The sequence below is a fragment of the Erythrolamprus reginae genome, chromosome 13 (genome assembly GCF_031021105.1).
Source record: "Erythrolamprus reginae isolate rEryReg1 chromosome 13, rEryReg1.hap1, whole genome shotgun sequence".
NCBI classification, from domain to species: Eukaryota; Metazoa; Chordata; class Lepidosauria; order Squamata; family Dipsadidae; genus Erythrolamprus; species Erythrolamprus reginae.
In genome coordinates this window covers 6,441,666-6,463,565 of record NC_091962.1, presented here as the reverse complement: position 1 = coordinate 6,463,565, position 21,900 = coordinate 6,441,666, and the positions used below count along the sequence as shown (strand labels likewise).

Genomic DNA, 21,900 nt, shown 5'->3' with positions numbered 1-21,900 from the left:
TATGAAAACCAGCTCCAATCAGGGCCACTGATTCTTATTTTTGAGGTCTGGGTTTTGTGTTTCAATTCCTCTCTGCTTCTCCTTTTAGAGATCTTCTCAGTTTTTGTTTGGTTTAATTTTAATGCTCATCTGAACTTGAATTTAGTATTATTTTTATCACCATGGAATTTCTGGCATGTATATATATCTCTGTGTGTATATATGTGTGTAAAATATTTTTGCTGGATTGAAAATGAAGGGAGACTAGTATAGATCTATTTTGAGGTTGTTTCCTGTCATCAACTAGCCATACCCTCACTGGGATTTGAACCTGTAGCCTCTGCCTCTAGGCCACAGGATCTCATCCTTTCAGCTTTGTACCAGGGAAATGTTATATGTTTTTTCAGTCGAATCACATATATTTGACAATTTGAAATATCTAGATCTACATATCTAGATATCTAAATATATATATAGATATGGTATATACACACACACACACCAAATATATGCTAATTACCACTCATTTATCACAAAATCTCCAGAAATGTAAAACCTACAAACTTTGGCACGTATGTTTCTCTTGTCTCCTAGGTACTCATTAAGAAAGGATTTTTTCGAAATGACCATCCGCTCATCAGATATTTCTTATAAAGTATTATATTAACAAGTTCTGATGCTAAGGCGTTAGACGTTCTACTCCCCCTCCCCACCTGAAAAGAGCTCTGTTCCAACTGCCAGTTGCCTTATATCTGATGCTAAGGAGTTACACATTCTACGTTAATTTTCAAGCTTTAACTGTCAATTTATCAAGCCCAATCACATAGTTTTGTAACAAAGCACAGGGTATATAAATATATGTGCCAGAGATTATATCTCCATCTGACTGGATGGTGGAGAGAACCAGAGCTGAAGTCAGAGGGGCGGCATACAAATCTAATAAATAATAATAATAATAATAATAATAATAATAATAATAATAATAATAATAATAATAATTCTTTTTAATGTGTTTGTGAGTGACATAGGGGAAGGTTTGGTAGGGAAGGTTTGCCTATTTGGCAATGACTCTAAAGTGTGCAATAGGGTTGATATTCCTGGAGGGGTCTGTAATATGGTAAATGATTTAGCTTTACTAGATAAATGGTCAAAGCAATGGAAACTGCAGTTTAATGTTTCCAAATGTAAAATAATGCACTTGGGGAAAAGGAATCCTCACTCTGAGTATTGCATTGGCAGTTCTGTGTTAGCAAAAACTTCAGAAGAGAAGGATTTAGGAGTAGTGATTTCTGACAGTCTCAAAATGGGTGAGCAGTGTGGTCGGGCAGTAGGAAAAGCAAGTAGGATGCTTGGCTGCATAGCTAGAGGTATAACAAGCAGGAAGAGGGAGATTGTGATCCCCTTATATAGAGCGCTGGTGAGACCACATTTGGAGTACTGTGTTCAGTTCTAGAGACCTCACTTACAAAAAGAGATTGACAAAATTGAACGGGTCCAAAGACGGGCTACAAGAATGGTGGAAGGTCTTAAGCATAAAACTTAATGAACTCAATCTGTATAGTCTGGACTCTGGAGGACAGAAGGAAAAGGGGGGACATGATCGAAACATTTAAATATGTTAAAGGGTTAAATAAGGTTCGGGAGGGAAGTGTTTTTAATAGGAAAGTGAACACAAGAACAAGGGGACACAATCTGAAGTTAGTTGGGGGAAAGATCAAAAGCAACGTGAGGAAATATTATTTCACTGAAAGAGTAGTAGATCCTTGGAACAAACTTCCAGCAGACGTGGTTGGTAAATCCACAGCAACTGAATTTAAACATGCCTGGGATAAACATATATCCATCCTAAGATAAAATACAGAAAATAGTATAAGAGCAGACTAGATGGACCATGAGTTCTTTTTCTGCCGTCAGTCTTCTATGTTTCTATGTTTCTATAATAAAATGTCTTCGAAGAAAAACCAAAAAGCCCAGTTGCCTCTTGAAAAAAGCACCTTTGGGATAGCTAGCTAGTGTTAAATTTGACCAAGTAATTGCAAAGTTTGTTTTCACCTCTGGCTTGGGAACTCCAAGGCGGTAACATCCGCTTGTAAAAACGTGATGTTGGTCCGATGGCCGTTTTCTTGCTGATTCTGTTTCAGGAAGCTATCCATAAAATCAACCGCAGTCACATGATGGGCTAAATCTGCCAGCGATCCAGTGAATCGGCTGGGGTGGAAAAAAACAGAAGGAAGGAATTACATGTATACCCAATTTTATCAACAGGTGAACCTCAGCTAAGGACTACAATTGAGCCCCCAAATGTCCGTTGCTAAGCAAGAGAACGAATTTTACGGCCTTTCTTTCCACCGCTGTTGAGTGAATCCTGAGGCTGTCATAAATATTGCTAAGCATCCAAATTTTGATCATGGGAGTAGGGCAGTACTATAATGGTCGTAAGTGTGAAAAACGGTCAAAAGTCACTTTTTTCAGTGCTTTAGTAACTTTGAATGACCACTAAATGAACTTCCGTAAGTCGACTACCTGTATTAATTTAACCTGGAGTAGAGTTAAGTTAGGTTTGTGGGTTTTTTTAAATCTATAAAGCGATTTAGAGACATTTTAGACCTTCTTGAATTCTTTGCTCTACAGAGTTTAAAACTTCCTTTTTCTGTTTAATTTACATTTTATAAATTGTTTACGGGCTAAATTTATAGGTTATACAGTACACCTGCAGTTTTTAATTTATAAACTCCTGGGTATGGTTATAGTAAAGCACAATTCATCCAGCCATACTTGTATTTGTATGTATGTATCCATCTTGCAATGTTTTTTAAAAAATAGAATAGAACAGAACAGAATAGAATAGAATAGGATTCTGAATAGAATAGAATAGAATAATGGAATGGAATGGAACAGAACAGGGAAGAGAATGAATAGAATAGAATTCTTTATTGGTCAAGTGTGATTGGACACACAAGGAATTTGTCTTTGGGGCATATACTTTCAGTGTACATAAAAAGACAAGATACATTTGTCAAGAATCATGAGATACAAGACTCAATGATTGCCATAGGGTACAAATAAGCAATCAGGAAACAACCAATATTAATATAAATCGTATGGATACAAACAACAAGTTACAGTCATACAGTCATAAGTGGGAGGAGATGGGTGACAGAAACAATGAGAAGACTAATACTGTAGTACTTGTTTTCTACAAAATAAGACATCCCCTGATAATAAGCCCAATCGGGCTTTTGAGTGCATGGCAATAAGGCCAAGCGCTTATTTCAGGGTTAAAAAAAATAAAAGAAAGGGTTTTAATTTTGGGGGAAACACAGTGATGCAGCCTTAGTAAATAGTTTGACAGCGTTGAGGGAATTATTTGTTTAATATAAATCATAATAATACAAGCAACTAGTTACAGTCATACAGTCATAAGTAGGAGGAAATGGATGATAGGAATGATGAGAAAAAACTAGTAGCAATAGTAGTACAGACTTAGTAAATATTTTGACAAGTGTTCAGGGAATTATCTGTTTAGCAGAGTGATGGTGTTTGGGGGAAAACTGTCTTTCTTTCTTTCTTTCTTTCTTTCGTTCGTTCGTTCGTTCGTTAGTCCAATACACAATGAGGGTTTTAGTGGGTATATATCTATATACACATAGTAAAATACATGATGAAGGTTATAGAGGAGATACTCATAGTAAAATATATCTAAGAAATAATAGAAAAGAAGGTATAGTAATAGAATATATCAATGAAAGAATAGAAGAGATATAGGAATAGAGGAAAGGTATAGGAGATATAGGAGAGCAATAGGACAGGGGAGGGAAGGCACTCTAGTGCACTTGTACTCGCCCCTTACTGATCTCTTAGGAATCTGGATAGGTCAACCGTAGATAATCTAAGGGTAAAGTGTTGGGGGTTTGGGGATGACACTACGGAGTCCGGTAATGAGTTCCACGCTTCGACAACTCGGTTACTGAAATCATATTTTTTACAGTCAAGTTTGGAGCGGTTAATATTAAGTTTAAATCTGTTGTGTGCTCTGGTGTTGTGGTTGAAGCTGAAGTAGTTGCCGACAGGCAGGACGTTGCAGCATATGATCTTGTGGGCAATACTTAGATCTTGTTTAAGGCGTCTTAGTTCTAAACTTTCTAGGCCCAGGATTGATTCTAGTTGTCTTGGTGTGCAGGGCTCTGTAGCAACGTTTTGAGAGTAGGGGTTGAAACAGTTTATGTCCAGTATATGAGGAGTCAGTAGATATTTTCACCGCCCTCTTTTGGAGTCGTGCAGTCTACAGGTCCCCAATGGAAGGCAGGTTGGCAGCCATTGTTTTTTCTGCAGTTCTGATTCTCCTCTAAAGTCTGTGTCGGTCTTGTTGGGTTGCAGAACCAGACAGTTACAGAGGTGCACATGACAGAACGATTCCTCTGTAGAACCGTATCAGCAGCTCCTTGGGCAAGTCGATTTTGTAACGTTTTATACTTTGAGCTGATCAAAGGCCAATTTTTTTTTTGATTGCTCTATCTCTCTCTATTGCACAGGGCAACCTGTCAAAATTGCAGACAGGCAGAATGCCAACTAGACACAGCCAACATTACAAAAGAGCCAGGTCAAATGTCATCAGTGGCCTCTGGGCATGTACAGATTGCTTTTCTCCCCGCACGGGATCTGGAACTATTTGGACCGGGACTCACTGCTCACAGTCACTCATGCCCTCATCACCTCGAGGCTCGACTACTGTAACGCTCTCTACATGGGGCTACCTTTGAAAAGTGTTCGGAAACTTCAGATCGTGCAGAATGCAGCTGCGACAGCAATCATGGGCTTCCCCAAATACAGTATGCCCATGTTACACCAACACTCCGCAGTCTGCATTGGTTGCCGATCAATTTCCAGTCACAATTCAAAGTGTTGGTCATCACCTATAAAGCCCTTCATGGCACCGGACCAGGATATCTACGAGACCGCCTTCTGCCGCACGAATCCCAGCGACCGGTTAGGTCCCACAGAGTGGGCCTCCTCCGAGTCCCGTCAACAAAACAATGTCGTTTGGCGGGGCCCAGGGGAAAAGCCTTCTCTGTGGCGGCCCCGGCCCTCTGGAACCAACTCCCCCCGGAGATTAGAATTGCCCCCACCCTCCTTGCCTTTCGTAAGCTGCTTAAAACGCACCTCCACCATCAGGCATGGGGGAACTGAGATATTCTTTCCCCCTAGACCTTTACAATTCATGTATGGTATGTTTGCATGTATGGATGTTTGGTTTTACAATAAGGGTTTTTAGTTGTTTTAGTATTGGATTTACATGCTGTTTCTTTTTTGTTACTATTGTTAGCCGCCCCGAGTCTACGGAGAGGGGCGGCATACAAATCCAATAGATAGATAGATAGATAGATAGATAGATAGATAGATAGATAGATAGATAGATAGATAGATAGATAGATAGATGATAGATAGATGATAGATAGATAGATAGATGATAGATAGATAGATAGATAGATAGATAGATAGATAGATAGATAGATAGATAGATAGATAGATAGATAAACAAACAAATTTGGAGTGGAAGACCTACTGGATAGGAGACAGGAACAATGAGGTACATTTGCTGCCTGGAGTTATACAGGCGGTCCTCGACATACGACAAACGTTTGAGCCTAACATTTTGGTTGCTAAGTGGAACCTTTCTTAGGGGAATTTAGCCCCGTTTTACGGCCTTTTGTGCCATGGATGTTAAGTGAATCACTGCAGGTATTTAAGTTGGTTGTTAAGTGAAATCTGCCCTCCCCATTGTCAAAAGGGGAACCTTGGGACACTGTGACCATCATAAATATGAACCAGTTGCCAAGCACCATGGTCGTAAGTGTGAAAAACAGTCCTAAGTCTCTTTTTTTTTAGCACCGTCATAACTTGGGACGGCCACTAAATGAACTGTTGTAAATCCAGGACTACCTGTATTCTTCCTGATCTTGCCATCACTCACTCTATCATCTTATTTTAATGACCTCCCATAATCCCTTGCGGCATGGAGTCTTAGCAACTGAATGGAGCTGAGTATTTACTGGCCCATTGCCTTTCCCGTTGCCAGTCTGGAGTTTTGTTCAGCGGATATATTCACATTGTGCCCGGAGAAAGAGAAATACAGTGGTACCTCTACCTACCAACGCCTCTACTTACAAACTTTTCTAGATAAAAACTGGGTGTTCAAGATTTTTTTGCCTCTTCTCAAGAAACATTTTCCACTTACAAACCCGAGCCTCTGAAACTGTAACCAGAAAAGGTGGGGAGAAGCCTCTGTGGGGCCTCTCTAGGAATCTCCTGGAAGGAAACAGGGCTGGAAAAGGCGGGGAGAAGCCTCCGTGGGGCCTCTCTAGGAATCTCCTGGGAGGAAACGGGTGGAAAAGGCAGGGAAAAGCCTCCGTGGGACCTCTCTAGGAATCTCCTGGGAGGAAACAGGGCCGGAAAAGGGAGAAGCCTCCGTGGGGCCTCTCTAGGAATCTCCTGGGAGGAAACAGGGCCTCCACCCTCCCTGTGGTTTCCCCAATCGCACACACTATTTGCTTTTCCATTGATTCCTATGGGAAAAATTGCTGCTTCTTACAAACTTTTCTACTTAAGAACCTGGTCACGGAACGAATGAAGTTCGTAAGTAGAGGTACCCCTGTATCTTCCTCTACTTAGGACCAAACTCACTCAGCCTCCTTGACTGTGAGGTGAGAGCGCCACCTCCAGGCCGCCATGCCACCACTCACCCTATCCCAGCTCCCAATTCCAACACTTCCTGCCCTTCCAGGAAAGGCAGAAGGCTGAGTATCTCGGGGGTATCTTCTTGGGTGAGTTCTTGTGCTCCGGAGTCCAACATCATTTCCTCCAGCGAGGAATTCTGGGAATGTTCCTCCCAAAATTGGTGCATCAGATGGCGGGGGGAAGTTTCGGTTGCTGTCGGGAAATAAAATAATGAAAATGATTCAAAGAGGATTAAAAAAACCCTCCATTATTAGTTCTGCCTTCTCCAGATTCTTGTTTAACGAGAGGTCCTTTTGTAAAATTACAGACAGTCCTCTGGACCAGTGTTTCTCCGTACTGAAGGAGCGGGTCCAGCAGTCACATGGGGTTGCTCATGTCCAATCCGGTGGAACTGAGCCTAGTATTAAAAAAGCTTGCCGGATCCGCCCCTTCCCCAGAATTCGCTCAGTTCGCATATCCTGCGGTTGTATGTGATAGCTCGTTCAACATTCTAACACCTTCCCTTCGATCTTTCCTTCAAAAAAAGTAGTAAGATTTATTGTCTTTATTGTATTACTTGCACTATTTGCGCCAGCCGTTTTAAAAGGAAAAAAATAAAAAGCGGCTAGGCTTTTTTACTTGGGAGAAGTTGCGGTTTCGTTTTCCCCCGGCGGTTTTGCCGGTTACGATTCCTGCGGCCGCTTGTGGATTCTTCTAATCCCTTGGCCTGGAGGTCCTGGTGCAAGTATTTATTATTGGATTATTGCTTAATTATTGTATAAAAATATATTTAAGGGCTTACAAAATACCTCCTGCGGAGTGGGACGCCTTTAGTCTCCTGGACTTAGTCGATCGCTTTTCCCCTTAAGAAATTCTACGAAGCGATTTTTTGGCGCGAAGGCCTTCGCGCCCTTTCTTAAAATATCTAGGCCTCTCGTGTTGGCCTTCTGCCAGCCGCGTAGGCCTCAGTCCACCGCGTGGATCCGGGAGCGGGCCTTGGGGGTCCCAGGCTAAATTCTCCACCGGCCTAGCCTCCAACCAGAGTGCCTTGGTTTTACTTAATTGCAAAGTTTAGGGAGGCTGGCCCCGCTGGATTTGGGGGCACGAACTCTGGGTTTGCCCAGATTGTCCTCACGTTTCAGCAGCTTCGAGGCCTCGAAGCAGGATCCATTCCTCTTGGGAAGTCCTTGAAATCTTCTCCTTATAATTTAATTATTGGCTCAGCCTTGTCTTCTGTTAATTGTCAGACTATGGCTACCTTTCCCAAGAGAGGCACAACTAAAGGTCCCAGAGAGGCCAGGCCTACAGGCGATGAGATTACTAGTATCCCCCAGGCCTCTTCCTCCTCTTCTCCAGGGGCCCGCCCCTCGACCAAGGTCACCAGGGCCGAGAAGAGAAGGGACCTAGCCCTACAAAAGATTCATGATAAATCAGCAAAACGTTTGAAAGTGCAGGCCCAAGTAATCAGTAGTCAAGACCCACCAGAGGCCTCTAGCCTGCCTCCTTCTGGGGTCCCTGTGTTATCTCTGGATGAGCCAAACCTAGACAGACCCCAACCTAACCTATGGGGCATAGGTCCAGAGGAACCAGATATTATGGAAGATTCCCCCCAGCCAGGATCCTCCCAGGCCTTTAGGGATTCTTCTGCCATTTCTGCTGATATTTCCAGTTTACCTCCTGAGTTCCAATCTATTTTTGCTGTGTTGTCTAAAGCCATTGATGCCAAACTCTCCTCCATCAATGAGCTTCCTTTACCTCTTCCTCCTTCTCGTTCCTCCCGCCCCTTGGGTTCTTCCCCAGCGGTCAGAGCTCCTATTCAGGATGACTCAGAGTCCTCCCAAGATGAATATGAGGATGTAGAGGAGGATGAAGACCCTTTCCAGGGCTTATCTGAGGACGAGGAATCCCAAATAAAGGTCCCTCCTCCTATTACTATTTTCCCTTCTCAACTATTCAAATCTCTCCTCCTCAAAGCTAGAATTTCTACGGGATTAGCGGCCCAGGAGAAACAAGCCTCCACTTCCACTGATCCCCCGGAGGAGAATTTACCTTACTTCACAGAGGAACAGGAGGATAACGAGGTAATCCCTATGCCTAAATTATTTAAAGATGCCTTACTTAAACAGTGGGATTTTCCAGCCTCTGGCCTTAATCCCTCTACCAAGGACAGAAAGTTGTATAAACTCTCCTCTTCCTATGAAGAGCTTCTATCTTTTCCCAAACCAGATGAACCTGTCAAAATTCTTCACTCGGCAGCGGCTGTGCCAGGCGAGGCGGAGGAAGTCCTCCGTCCAGAGGACAAACGCATCGAGCAAATGCTCAAAAGAGGTTTCTCCGCTGATTCCTGGGCCATTAAAAGTTCTGCAGCAGCCTCCTTCTTCTCCAGAGCCATGCTGCTGTGGCTTCGCCAACTTCAACAGCACATTCCTCCAGATGACTTGAGAGGTCAACAAGACTTCAACAAGGTCTTTGCAGCTGCCCAGTACGTGGCTGATGCCACTTTACAATCTACTAGATTTTCTGCTAAGTCTATTGCAGCCTCTACAACGGCAAGAAGACTCCTATGGATTCGCCCTTGGCAAGCGGGAGTTCGCCAAAAGTGGCAGTTATCCCAGGGCCCCTTAAAGCGCGACCTTCTCTTCGGTGATCTTCTGGATCCTCTCCTCACGGAGACCACAGACAAGAAGAAGGTTTTGGGCCCAACCACAAAAAAGGTTACTAAAACGCAGTCCTTTCGTCGCCCAGGGCGCCAGCAAGATCAAGCGGCTTCCTATCAGAGATCTCCAGGTCAGTATTCCCCCCGCTTTCGTTCCCAAGGTAGGAACTCCAGGGGTAGAGGTTTTCGCTTCCAAAGGGGAGCTTCCTCTAACAGGGCTTCAAAAAAACCTAGATGGTAATCTTTCCTCCATTCCCATAGGGGGTCGCCTAGCTCATTTCGCTTCAAATTGGCGTCTCACCTCCAAGGACCCTTGGGTCATTGACACTGTTCAAACAGGCCTTCTTTTAGAATTTATTTCTCCTCCCCCTAAACGTTTTATTTCCTGCCCTTCGCCCAGGTCATCCTCAGATTGTAACCGTATGGAGGAGGCCATTTCTCATCTATTGTCCATTAGAGCCATTCAGCCGGTCCCTTCCGGTCAGAAGGGCCTAGGTTTTTACTCCATCCTATTTATGGTTCCAAAGTCCTCCGGAGGTTGGAGAGCCATTTTGGATTTAAAGAAACTAAACCTATTCATCAAATATAGGAAGTTTAAAATGCACTCCTTGTCTTCTATTTTGGCCGCCATTCACTCGGGAGATTTCATGGTCTCCTTAGACCTCACTGAGGCCTACCTTCACATTCCTATAGCCAAATGCCACAGAAAATTTTTACGTTTTTCCTTTCAAGGCAGGCATTTCCAGTATAGGGCGATGCCATTTGGCCTTTCCTCGGCCCCTCGGGTCTTCACAAAGCTCTTGGGGTCCCTGGCGGCCTATATCCGGGCGTCTCCCATCCACATTTTATGTTATCTTGATGATATTTTAATTCATGGGAACTCCCTAGAGAGAGTGAAATCAGACCTTTCTGTCACCATGTCTGTCCTTCAGGACCATGGGTTTTCCATCAACTTTGAAAAAAGTCACCTCCAACCTTCCACTTCCATTCCTCACCTGGGAGCCATTATTGATTCAAAATCTTCCCAGGTTTTTCTCTCTCCCGAGAGAAAGCTCAGTATAGTGGAGTTAATTTCTAACATTTTATCTAATCCTTCAGTATCCATAGTTACTCTATCTTCTCTTTTGGGGAAGATGGTGTCATGCATAGGCATCATTCCCTGGGCTCGCCTTCATGCTAGGGAACTCCAGTGGCTTCTGTTGCCTTTTCAGAGATCGGGGCACAGCAACTCAAATCGACGCATTGTCATTCCACTGAGTGTTCGCAGATCCTTCAAGTGGTGGAAGTCTCCGGCCATGGACAGAGGATCCCCGTTCAGGTGCCCGGATCAATTTGTCATCACCACAGATGCCAGTCTATCGGGATGGGGCGCCCACGCCCAGGGGATGATAGCCCAGGGCACGTGGTCCCCGGAAGAAGCTTCCAGGCCAATAAATTGGCTAGAGTTAAGAGCCGTCTCCCTGGCTCTGAAGCATTTCTCTCCTCGCATCCCCAACCGGCACGTTCTCATTCTCACCGACAACATTGCCACAAAAAGCCATATCTGCAGGCAAGGGGGCACGAGATCCAAGGCTCTCATGAGGGAGGCCCTCAAGCTGGGCCTTTGGGCGGAAAAACATCTCCAGTCGCTCCTAGCCGATCACATCTCGGGGAGTCTCAACATCCAGGCGGATTGGCTATCCCGAGCAACGATAGACCCAGGAGAGTGGAACCTCCATCAAGACCTGTTCCATCAAATCACCCTCAGATTCGGCCTACCAGTCCTGGATCTCTTCGCGACCAATGCGAACGCCCAACTCCCTCGCTTCTATTCCAGATTTCCATCCCCGGGAGCGGAAGCGATCAATGCCCTCCGGAGTCCATGGCCTCCAGGCCTACTCTATGCATTTCCTCCAATTCCAATCCTCCCGGACGTGATTCACAAGGTCCTCACCGAGAGGGCCCGAGTAATCTTAATCGCCCCTCATTGGCCCCGCCGGCCCTGGTTCGCAGATCTCCAACAGCTGTCCGCCCAGGACCCTTGGCGACTCCCCGTTTCGGGGGATATGCTGCGGCAGGGGGCCTCTTTCCATCCAGACCCGGAGTGGTTCCACCTCACCGCCTGGCTGTTATCAGGAGAGATTTAGAGCTGCGTGGGCATGACCCTGATTCAGTGGAGGTCATTCTAAAGGCCAGAAGGGGCTCGACCAATCGAATCTACGACCACACGTGGTCCAAGTTTCACCAGTGGTGTCTTCAGGAAGGTCTCTCCCCTCTGTGCATCCCCATACACAGAATTATTTCCTTCCTTATGCAAGGTTTCCATAAAGGACTCTCCACCAGCACCCTCCGGCGTCATCTGGCAGCCATTTCATCTGTCCTAGGGGGCCCCCGCAGACAGCCTCTCCGATCCTTCCCTGAAGTTCAGGAATTCCTCAAGGGCATAGCCAACCTCAGACCTTCCAAGGTCCACAGGTATCCATCCTGGGATTTGCCACGGGTTCTCCACTCCCTCACGCAGGCACCATACGAACCCCTAAAATCGGCGTCCCTCAGGTACCTATCCTTTAAGGTAGCTTTCCTGGTGGCTATTACCTCTGCCCGACGCATTTCGGAGCTGGCTGCCCTCTCAATCAGGCAGGACCTTTGCCAATTCCATCAGGACAAGGTAGTCTTGCGACTGGACCCCACCTTCTTACCCAAGGTCAGTTCCATGTTCCACAGATCTCAGGATATTGTCCTACCTTCCTTCTGCCTCCAACGAGACCATCCCTTGGCAATTAGATGGCACACCCTGGATCTCACCAGAGCGCTGAGAATATATATCCAACGCACAGGACCCTTTCGGAGGTCAGAAGCACTTTTTGTAGCCTATCATCCCAGAGTCATGGGGGCCAAAGTGTCTTCAACAGTAATAGGCCGTTGGATCAGAGGGACTATATCTAAGGCCTATGAGTCGGCCTCCCTCTCAGTTCCAAGGAACATCACTGCGCATTCCACCAGGAGCGCAGCCACCTCGGCCGCTTGGGCGACTCAAGCCCCGTTGGAGGAGGTCTGCAAAGCAGCCACTTGGGCCTCGCCAAATTCCTTCATCAGGCACTACAAAATTGATTCTTACGCTTCAGCGGACGCTGCCTTTGGCAGAAGGGTACTCCAATCCGTTATCTCACACGATAGCAAGCTAATCCCACCCTAGGGACCATCTATTGGGTATGTCCCATGTGACTGCTGGACCCGCTCCTTCAGTACGGAGAATAGGCGTTGATTGCTTACCTGAACGCCTCTTCTCGTACGGTGAGCGGGTACAGCAGTCACTTCCCGCCCTTGTATGTGTCTTCTTTACCTTTCTATCCTTTTCTTCCTCTAACAATGAGAGTTGAACACTACAGAGCTTCACAACTGAGCCTAGTCTATGGATTCGCGAATTCTGGGGAAGGGGCGGATCCGGCAAGCTTTTTTAATACTAGGCTCAGTTCCACCGGATTGGACATGAGCAACCCCATGTGACTGCTGTACCCGCTCACCGTACGAGAAGAGGCGTTCAGGTAAGCAATCAACGCCTATTTTCAACCAGTGTGCCGTGGCACACTAGTGTGCGGCGAGACATGGTCAGGTGTGCCGCGAAGCTCAGCAAGAGAGAGAAAGAAAGCAAGAGAGAGAGAAAGAGAGAGAAAGAAAGCAAGAGAGAGAGAAAGAGAAAGAGAGAGAAAGAAAGCAAGAGAGAGAGGAAGAGAGAGAGAAAGAGAGAGAAAGACAGAGAGAGAGAGAGAAAGAAAGGCAGGGAAGGAGGGAGAGATAGAAAGAGAGCAAAAAAGAGAGGAAGGAAGGAAGAGAGAAAGAAAGAGGGATGGAGAGAGAGAGGAAGGAAGGGAAAGAGAGAAAGAGGGAGAGAAATAGAGCGAAAGGGAGGAAGAGAGAGAGAAAGAGAGAGAAAGAAAGAAAGAGAGAAAGAGAGAGAGAGAAAGAAAGCAAGAGAGAGAGAAAGAGAGAGAGAAAGAGAAAGAGAGAGAAAGAAAGGCAGGGAAGGAGGGAGAGAGGAAGGAAGGGAAAGAGAGAAAGAGGGAGAGAAATAGAGCAAAAGGGAGGAAGAGAGAGAGAAAGAGAAAGAGAGAGAAAGAAAGAAAGAGAGAGAAAGAGAAAGAGAGAGAGAAAGAGAGAAAGAAAGCAAGAGAGAGAAAGAAAGGCAGGGAAGGAGGAAGAGAGGAAGGAAGGGAAAGAGAGAAAGAGGGAGAGAAATAGAGCGAAAGGGAGGGAGAGAGAGAGAGAGAGAAAGAGAGAGAAAGAAAGAAAGAGAGAGAAAGAGAAAGAAAGAGAGAAAGAGAGAAAGAAAGCAAGAGAGAGAAAGAAAGGCAGGGAAGGAGGAAGAGAGGAAGGAAGGGAAAGAGAAAGAGGGAGAGAAATAGAGCGAAAGGGAGGGAGAGAGAGAGAGAGAGAGAGAGAATTTTTTTGTGCAAACTTTTTAGCCCCCCCCCCACTCCCCCCTGCTCAATGTGCCCCATGATTTTGTATATGTAAAAAATGTGCCGCAGCTCAAAAAAGGTTGAAAATCACTGATCTGGACAACAGTTCATTTGCTGACTGTTCAAAGATACACCGGCATTTGAAATTGTGACTTATGACCCACGTAATTGACCGTGTCCACCCCCTTCCCACCAACCAGGGAGTGCCATCAATCACATCCACCAATGGAGCACTTTTGTGGGCTGTTGGAGCTCACTCCACTCCAGCCGCTGTAGGTCAACCCTGGGAGACAGCCTTGAATAACAGAGGCCTGGGGTGTGCTCCTGTCTTTGGCTTTGTGGGGCTTCATCCATTTCCCACCCCCCTTTGCCTCTAGGGCAACTCGAGAGGAGGCAGGTTGAAGGCTTTATTTTTATTTTATTTTTTTAGATCTAACAAATAGGCCTGTATTACAGTCAAAGACCATCAATACAATAATAATAATAATTTAAAAAACAAAAACAAAAAGAACCCATCCAAGAACCGTCTCAGATTCCTAGAATCTAGACATTTTACTATCTCTTTGATCCCAGTAGCAGATTCTTGGGTGGTAAATGTAGTCCTCGACTTACAGCAGTTCGTTGGCCATCCAAAGTTGGTCGTCACCCAAGTTAACAAAGACATGCTAGGGTGTTGAGGTTCTTGGACAAATGACTTATAAAATTCATGACTTTTAGCTGACCAACCCAAATCGACCCATTGTAAATGTACAAAAGATGTACATATCTCGCTATGAGTCGCTTTGCGACTTGACCACGTTGAAGCATCCCTGATTAAAATTCGGACGCTAGGCAACTGACTCCTATTCTATTCTATTCTACCCTGCCCTACCCAACTCTACCCTACCCAACTCTACTCTACTCTACTCTACTCTACCCAACTCTACTCTACTCTACTCTACCCCACCCAACTCTACTCTACTCTACCCAACCCTACCCAACTCTACTCTACTCTACCCTACCCAACTCTACTCTACCCTACCCAACTCTACTCTACTCTACCCTACCCAACTCTACTCTACCCTACCCTACCCAACTCTACTCTACCCAACTCTACTCTACCCTACCCAACTCTACTCTACCCTACCCAACTCTACTCTACTCTACCCTACCCAACTCTACTCTACCCTACCCTACCCAACTCTACTCTACCCTACCCAACTCTACTCTACCCAACTCTACTCTACCCTACCCAACTCTACTCTACTCTACCCTACCCTACCCAACTCTACTCTACCCTACCCAACTCTATTCTACTCTACCCTACCCTACCCAACTCTACTCTATTCTACCCAACTCTACTCTACTCTACTCTACCCTACCCAACTCTACTCTACTCTACTCTACTCTACCCTACCCAACTCTACTCTACTCTACCCTACCCAACTCTACTCTACTCTACTCAACTCTACTCTACTCTACTCTACCCTACCCTACTCTACTCTACCCTACCCAACTCTACTCTACCCTACCCTACCCTACCCAACTCTACTCTACTCTACTCTACTCTACTCTACTCTACTCTATTCATTTCTATTTATTTCTATTCTATTCATTTCTATTCTATTCTGTTTTTATATCTCTTCTATTCATTTAATTGCATCTCATTTCTATTCTATTCATTTCTATTCTTATTTATTTATTCTTTGTCCAATATACAATACATATGGAATGAAATAGACATTAAGTAGTATATATAGGGATAGTAAGTAAAAAAGAAGAGGAGTGGATGAGAGGGAGAGAATATATAGGATATACGAGAAAAGGAAAGGCAATTGGACAGGTTAGGCACATCAGTGCACTTATGTACGCCCCTTACTGGCCTCTTAGGAACCTGGAGAGGTCAACCGTGGAGAGTCTAAGGGAGAAATGTTGGGGGTTGGGAGTTGACACTATTGAGTCCGGCAATGAGTTCCACTCGTCGACGACTCGATTGTTAAAGTCATATTTTTTACAGTCAAGTTAATATTAAGTTTGAATCTGTTGCGTGCTCTTGTGTTGTTGCGGTTGAAGGTGAAGTAGTCGTTGACCAGAAGGACATTGCAGCATATGATCTTGTGGGCAATACTTGAATCGTGTTTTAGGCACCGTAGTTCTAAGCTTTCAAGACCTATTCTATTCTATTGATTTCTATTTTATTTTTATATCTATTCCATTCTATTGTATTTTATTCTATTGTATTTTAATTTCTATTTTCTTTTCCATTCTTTTTTTCCTCCTTTCCTTACACTTTCTCTCCCAACGAGGTCTCTGTTTCTTAAGGGAGAAAACCCGATGGGGAGATTGGCGGTGGGGGGCCAGACGGTGTGAGTTGGAGGCGAATTCAGGACTTGGGCACGAGGGGAAGAGGTGGCACATTTTGGAGAGGCAGGGGGACCTTTGGACGCCAGCGAAGGCTGGAATCGGAGGACCGAAGATCACGGCCAGAGACAGGCCCGTGATACGCAAGAGATAAAGAACTGGGTGAAGGTCATGAGAAGTCTTTGGCGAGAAGAGAAAGGGGACTTTGGGCAGCCCCCGCAAACCTCAGTGGCCAGGCAGCCTCGATTCGGTCAAAATGCTGGCTGGATTTACACAACCCTGCGGAGCCAGGCTCAGCTAAAACCTGGCCCTGAGGACCGCAGTGATATCAATCACTACACTAAGAGTCTGCGGAGAGGGGCGGCATACAAATCTAATAAATATTATTATTATTATTATTATTATTATTATTATTATTATTATTATTATTATTATGATGATGATGAATAAGGACGATGACAGTAGAGCCAGTCTAAGTGAAAAGCTAGAAATAGGCCAGGTTTGACCAGCAATGGAATAGAAGGAGGGAGGGGAGGGAGGGGGAAAGAGAGACAGTAGGGAAGGAGAGAGGGAGGAAGGAAGGGAGGGAGGGAGGAAGGGAGGGAGAAAAGAAGGAAAGGAGAAAGAGAGACAGGGAGGGAGAGAGAGATGAAGGAAGGAAGGGAGAAAGGAAAAAAAGAAGGAAAGGAGAAAGAGAGGAGGGAGAGCGGGAGGAAGGAAGGAAGGAAGGGAAAGAGAGAAGAGAGGAGGGAGGGAGGGTGGAAGGAAGGGAAAGAGAGATGAGAGGGAGAAAGGATGGAAGAAAGGAAGGAAGAAACGGAAGGAAGGAAAGAGAAGGAAGGAAGAAAGGAAAGGGGAAAGAGAGGAGGGAGGGAGGGTGGAAGGAAGGAAGGGAAAGAAAGATGAGAGGGAGAGAGGGAGGAAGAAAGGAAGAAAATAAAGGAAGGAAGGAAAGAAAGAAAGAGATAAGGATGGAAGGAAAGGGGAAAGAGAGGAGGGAGGGAGGAAAAAAAGAAAGAAAGGGAAAAGACAGGAGGGAGGGAGGATGGAAGGAAGGGAAAGAGAGATGAGAGGGAGAGTGGGAGGAAGAAAGGAAGGAAGGAAAGAGAGAAGGAAGGAAAGGGGAAAGAGGAGGGAGGAAGGAAGGAAGGAAGGAAGGAAGGAAGGAAGGAAGGAAGGAAGGAAGCATACAATAGATTCAAACTCAATGTGAACCGCTCCAAACTTGGCTGCAGAAGATATGACTTCAGCAACACAGCAGTCAATGCCTGGAATGCACTAATAATGGACTCTGTGGTTTCTTCCCCAAACCCCCAAAATCTTTAACCTTTGACTGTCTTCTGTTGACCTTCCTAAGAGGTCTATAAGGGGCGTGCATAAGTGCACCATTTGTGCCTACCGCCCCTGTCCTATTGACTTCTTTTATCTGTATTTACTTTGCTGACGTTTAGGTTTATATCCATACCTGCTATCTGGTACATGTCCAAAACAGGTAGAATGAATGAATGAATGAATGAATGAATGAATGAATGAATGAATGAATGAATAGGAGGGAAGGATGAAAGAAGGGGGGAGGAAGGGTTAGAGAGTAAGAAAGGAAGAAAAGAAGAAAATCTTGGGTTCCATGATGGTCATAAGTGGAGGACCGGCTGTATTGGTAGCTGTCTGATTTATATTTTATTTATTTATTTATTTTTATTTATTTATTTATTTATTTTGTCCAATACACAATGAGGGTTTTAGTGGGTATATATCTATATACACATAGTAAAATACATGATGAAGGTTATAGAAGAGATACTCATGGTAAAATATATCTAAGAAAGAATAGAAGTGAAGATATAGGAATAGAACATGTCAATGAAAGAATAGAAGAAGAGATAGAGGAATAGAAGAAAGGTATAGGAGGTATAGGAGAGCAATAGGACGGGACGGAAGGCACTCTAGTGCACTTGTAATCACCCCCTTACTGACCTCTTAGGAATCTGGAGAGGTCAACCGTAGATAATCTAAGGGTAAAGTTTTATTTATTTTATTTTATTTATTTATTTTGTCCAATACACAATGAGGGTTTTAGTGGGTATATATCTATATACACATAGTAAAATACATGATGCAGGTTATAGAGGAGATACTCATAGTAAAATATATCTAAGAAAGAATAGAAAAGAAGATATAGGAATAGAACATATCAATGAAAGAATAGAAGAAGAGATATAGGAATAGAAGAAAGGCATAGGAGATATAGGAGAGCAATAGGACAGGGGACGGAAGGCACTCTAGTGCACTTGTACTCACCCCTTACTGACCTCTTAGGATTCTGGAGAGGTCAACCGTAGATAATCTAAGGGTAAAGTTTTATTTATTTTATTTTATTTATTTATTTTGTCCAATACACAATGAGGGTTTTAGTGGGTATATATCTATATACACATAGTAAAATTCATGATGAAGGTTATAGAGGAGATACTCATAGTAAAATATATCTAAGAAAGAATAGAAGTGAAGATATAGGAATGGAACATATCAGTGAAAGAATAGAAGAAGAGATAGAGGAATAGAAGAAAGGTATATAGGAGATATAGGAGAGCAATAGGACAGGGGACGGAAGGCACTCTAGTGCACTTGTACTCGCCCCTAAATAAATAAATAAAATATCTATTATTATTATTTATTATAAATATTCTGATTCTTGTGCCCCATTTCCCTGTGCCCAAATGCCAATTTCTCCCAAATCCATACTCACTGTTTGCCATGGCTCCGCTTGGCTCCTTCTGACAGTCTCTCCAATCTACTCGCCCCGTTTAATCATTAATTGACCACTTCAGGGATATCGGTGGCCGGCCAGATCAGCGTTGGTCGGGTCACACCGCCTCCTCTTGCCTTCGCTGGGAAATGGGCTCGCAGTTGTCTCGGGATGAATTAAACCAGACACAACCCCCTTTCTAATGCCCGGTGGAGTGACCCCATCCGGTTAACGCTGACCACTAGGAAAAGCCGGACGTTTTTATTTTCACGCTTTGGGGTGGGCAAGAAAAACATTTCGGAAGAAAGTGGTCCTCTTTTTAAAAAATAAAATAAATGGAAAAACCAAACTTTATTGAAATTTGGGAGACAAAGTAAAAAGGAAGATGAAGTTGTATTTGGAATGAAAAGGGGAGGGAAGGAAGGAAGGAAGGAAGGAAGGAAGGAAGACAAATGGGTAGAAATCAGGAAAGGGAAACAGAACGGAAAAGGGGAAGAGACAGGAAAAGATAAAGGGAAAGGAGAGAAGCAGTTAAAAGAAGAAGGGAAGGGAGGCAGAAAAAGGAAAAAGTGAAGAGTAGGGAAGAAAGGAGAGGGGAGAAGAGGAGAGGAAAGAAGGAAATGAAAGGAAAGAGGAGGGAAGGAAGGAAGAGGAAAGGGAAGGGAAGGAAGGAAAGAGAAGGAAAGAAGAGGAAAGGAAAGAGAAGGAAAGGGAAGGGGAAATGGAAGGGAAGGAAAGAAAGAAGAGGAAAGGAAAGAGAACGAAGGAAAGGAAAGAGAAGGAAAGGAAAGGAGAAAGGGAAGGGAAGGAAGGAAAGAAAGAAGAGGAAAGGAAAGGAAAGAGAAGAGAAGGAAAGGAAATAAACGGGAAGGGAAGGAGAAAGGGAAGGGAAGAAAGAGAAGGAAAGAAGAGGAAAGGAAAGGAGAAAGGGAAGGGAAGGAAGGAAAGAAGAGGAAAGGAAAGAGAAGGGGAGAGTGAAGGGAAGGGAAGAAGAGGAAAGGAAAGAGAAGGAGAGAGGGAAGGGAAGGAAGGGAAGAGAAGGAAAGAAGAGGAAATGAAAGAATGAAGGAAAGGAAAGGGGGAAGGGAAGGAAGGAAAGAAGAGGAAAGGAAAGAGAATGAAGGAAAGGAAAGAGAAGGAAAGGAAAAGAAAAGCTGGAATTAATGTAGCATTTCCCAATTCCCTTGAAGAAAACTTTGGGGCATCCCTTTTCCTTTTTTAAAAGAAACAAACACCAACCCACCCAAGTTGAAGAAAAATTAATAGGGATAAATCAAACCATCTCCACTTGATTATGGCCAAACTTTGCAAGAACAGCTCTCTTTTTTGAGGAGGGGAGAAAAAAACATCTTCAGAAAGGGATAAAAACCGTCACTCCAATGCCCTCTACAAGAATTCTCTCCTTGCTGGCCTCTTTTAATTTAATTGATTTAATTCTCTAGGCTGCCCCACTTTTCCTCAGCCCCAAACAGCAGAATTACTGCAGGAAAATTATTTCCCACGCCCAGCTTGAATAGGCTAAAGGAAGTGAACAGTGATTTTCCAAGGAATTAAGCAAGAATTCCTGAATTTACTTTAGGAGGGAAGATAATCTTTTAAGAAGTTATTTCGTTTTTCTCCCTTCCCAAAAGGGATTAAAGCGGAGTCCGTTTCAACAATGGAAATATATTTCCTTTTGTCCAGCCCTCCTTTGTAAGGTTGTTGTGGAGAAAAATAAGACAGAAAAGGGAATTATTTGTGTTCCTCAGGGATATTGCTAGTCCTCGACTTACGACGATTTCGTTTAGTGACCATTCGTCGTTAGAAAAAGCAGTTCGGTTCCGTTCGGTTTGAAAAAGCGGAGAAAACTCCCAACAAATGTCTCGCTTAGTGACAGGCAGTTTGGGCTCCATTGTGGTTGTAAAGCGAGGCCGACCTGTATATATATATGTGTGTTTATTGAATAAATAAAATGTAAGGGTCGTTGGGAGGGAAATTGGCTACGTTTTCGGCAAATCTAAGCCAATGAAAATATAATTAAAAATAAATGTTGAGGTAAAGAAGACAGTGAATATTTATTTGGGGCGGGGACGATGGGTATTGTGGTCTGGCCCCTCCTGGAAGGTGCAATAATAAGGAAATTATTGTATTATTATTGTATTGTATTGTATTGCAGTCATGGGCTTACCTAGGTATGCCCATGTTTCACCAACACTCCGCAGTCTGCATTGGTTGCTGATCAATTTCTGGTCACAATTCAAAGTGTTGGTTACGACCTTTAAAGCCCTTAATGGCATTGGACCAGAATATCTCCGAGACCGCCTTCTGCCGCATGAATCCCAGCGACCGATTAGGTCCCACAGAGTGGGCCTTCTCCGGGTCCCGTCAACTAAACAATGTCGGTTGGCGGGCCCCAGGGGAAGAGCCTTCTCTGTGGCGGCCCCGACTCTCTGGAACCAACTCCCCCCAGAAATTAGAACTGCCCCTACTCTCCTTGCCTTTCGTAAGCTCCTTAAAACCCACCTTTGTCGTCAGGCATGGGGGAACTTAATCACCTCCCCCAGGCATGTACAATTTATGCATGGTATGTTTGTATGTATGTTTGCTTAGTAAATGGGTTTTTAAAAATATTTTAAACTATAATTTAGATTTGTCATGAATTGTTTTATTCTGTTGTGAGCTGCCCCGAGTCTGCGGAGAGGGGCGGCATACAAATCTAAATAATAAATAAATAAATAAATAAATAAATAAATATTATTATGTTGAGAGTCATCCTGAGTCTTCGGAGAAGGGCAGCATGTAAGTCCAATCAATCAATCAATCAATCAGGCAATCAAATATGTAACAGACAGAGACATAGAAACATAGAAACATAGAAGTCTGACGGCAGAAAAAGACCTCATGGTCCATCTAGTCTGCCCTTATACTATTTCCTGTATTTTATCTTAGGATGGATCTATTTTTATCCCAGGCATGTTTAAATTCAGTTACTGTGGATTTATCTACCCCGTCTGCTGGAAGTTTGTTCCAAGGATCTACTACTCTTT

General features: G+C 44.1%; 1 protein-coding gene across 1 annotated transcript in view; it reads right to left on the bottom strand.

Annotated features, from left to right (window-relative positions):
- The window catches only part of LOC139175303 (uncharacterized), a 43,383-nt gene extending 24,460 nt beyond the window's left edge, over nt 1-18,923 (bottom strand). Inside the window, exons 1-3 of the mRNA XM_070766335.1 lie at nt 18,875-18,923; nt 6,720-6,906; nt 2,032-2,187 (exon numbers count right to left, since the gene is read on the bottom strand). Coding sequence (XP_070622436.1) covers nt 2,032-2,187; nt 6,720-6,906; nt 18,875-18,884 — 353 coding nt within the window. The 5' untranslated portion in view covers nt 18,885-18,923. The remainder of the gene's footprint in view (nt 1-2,031; nt 2,188-6,719; nt 6,907-18,874) is intronic.
- Between the last annotated feature and the right edge of the window lie 2,977 nt (nt 18,924-21,900).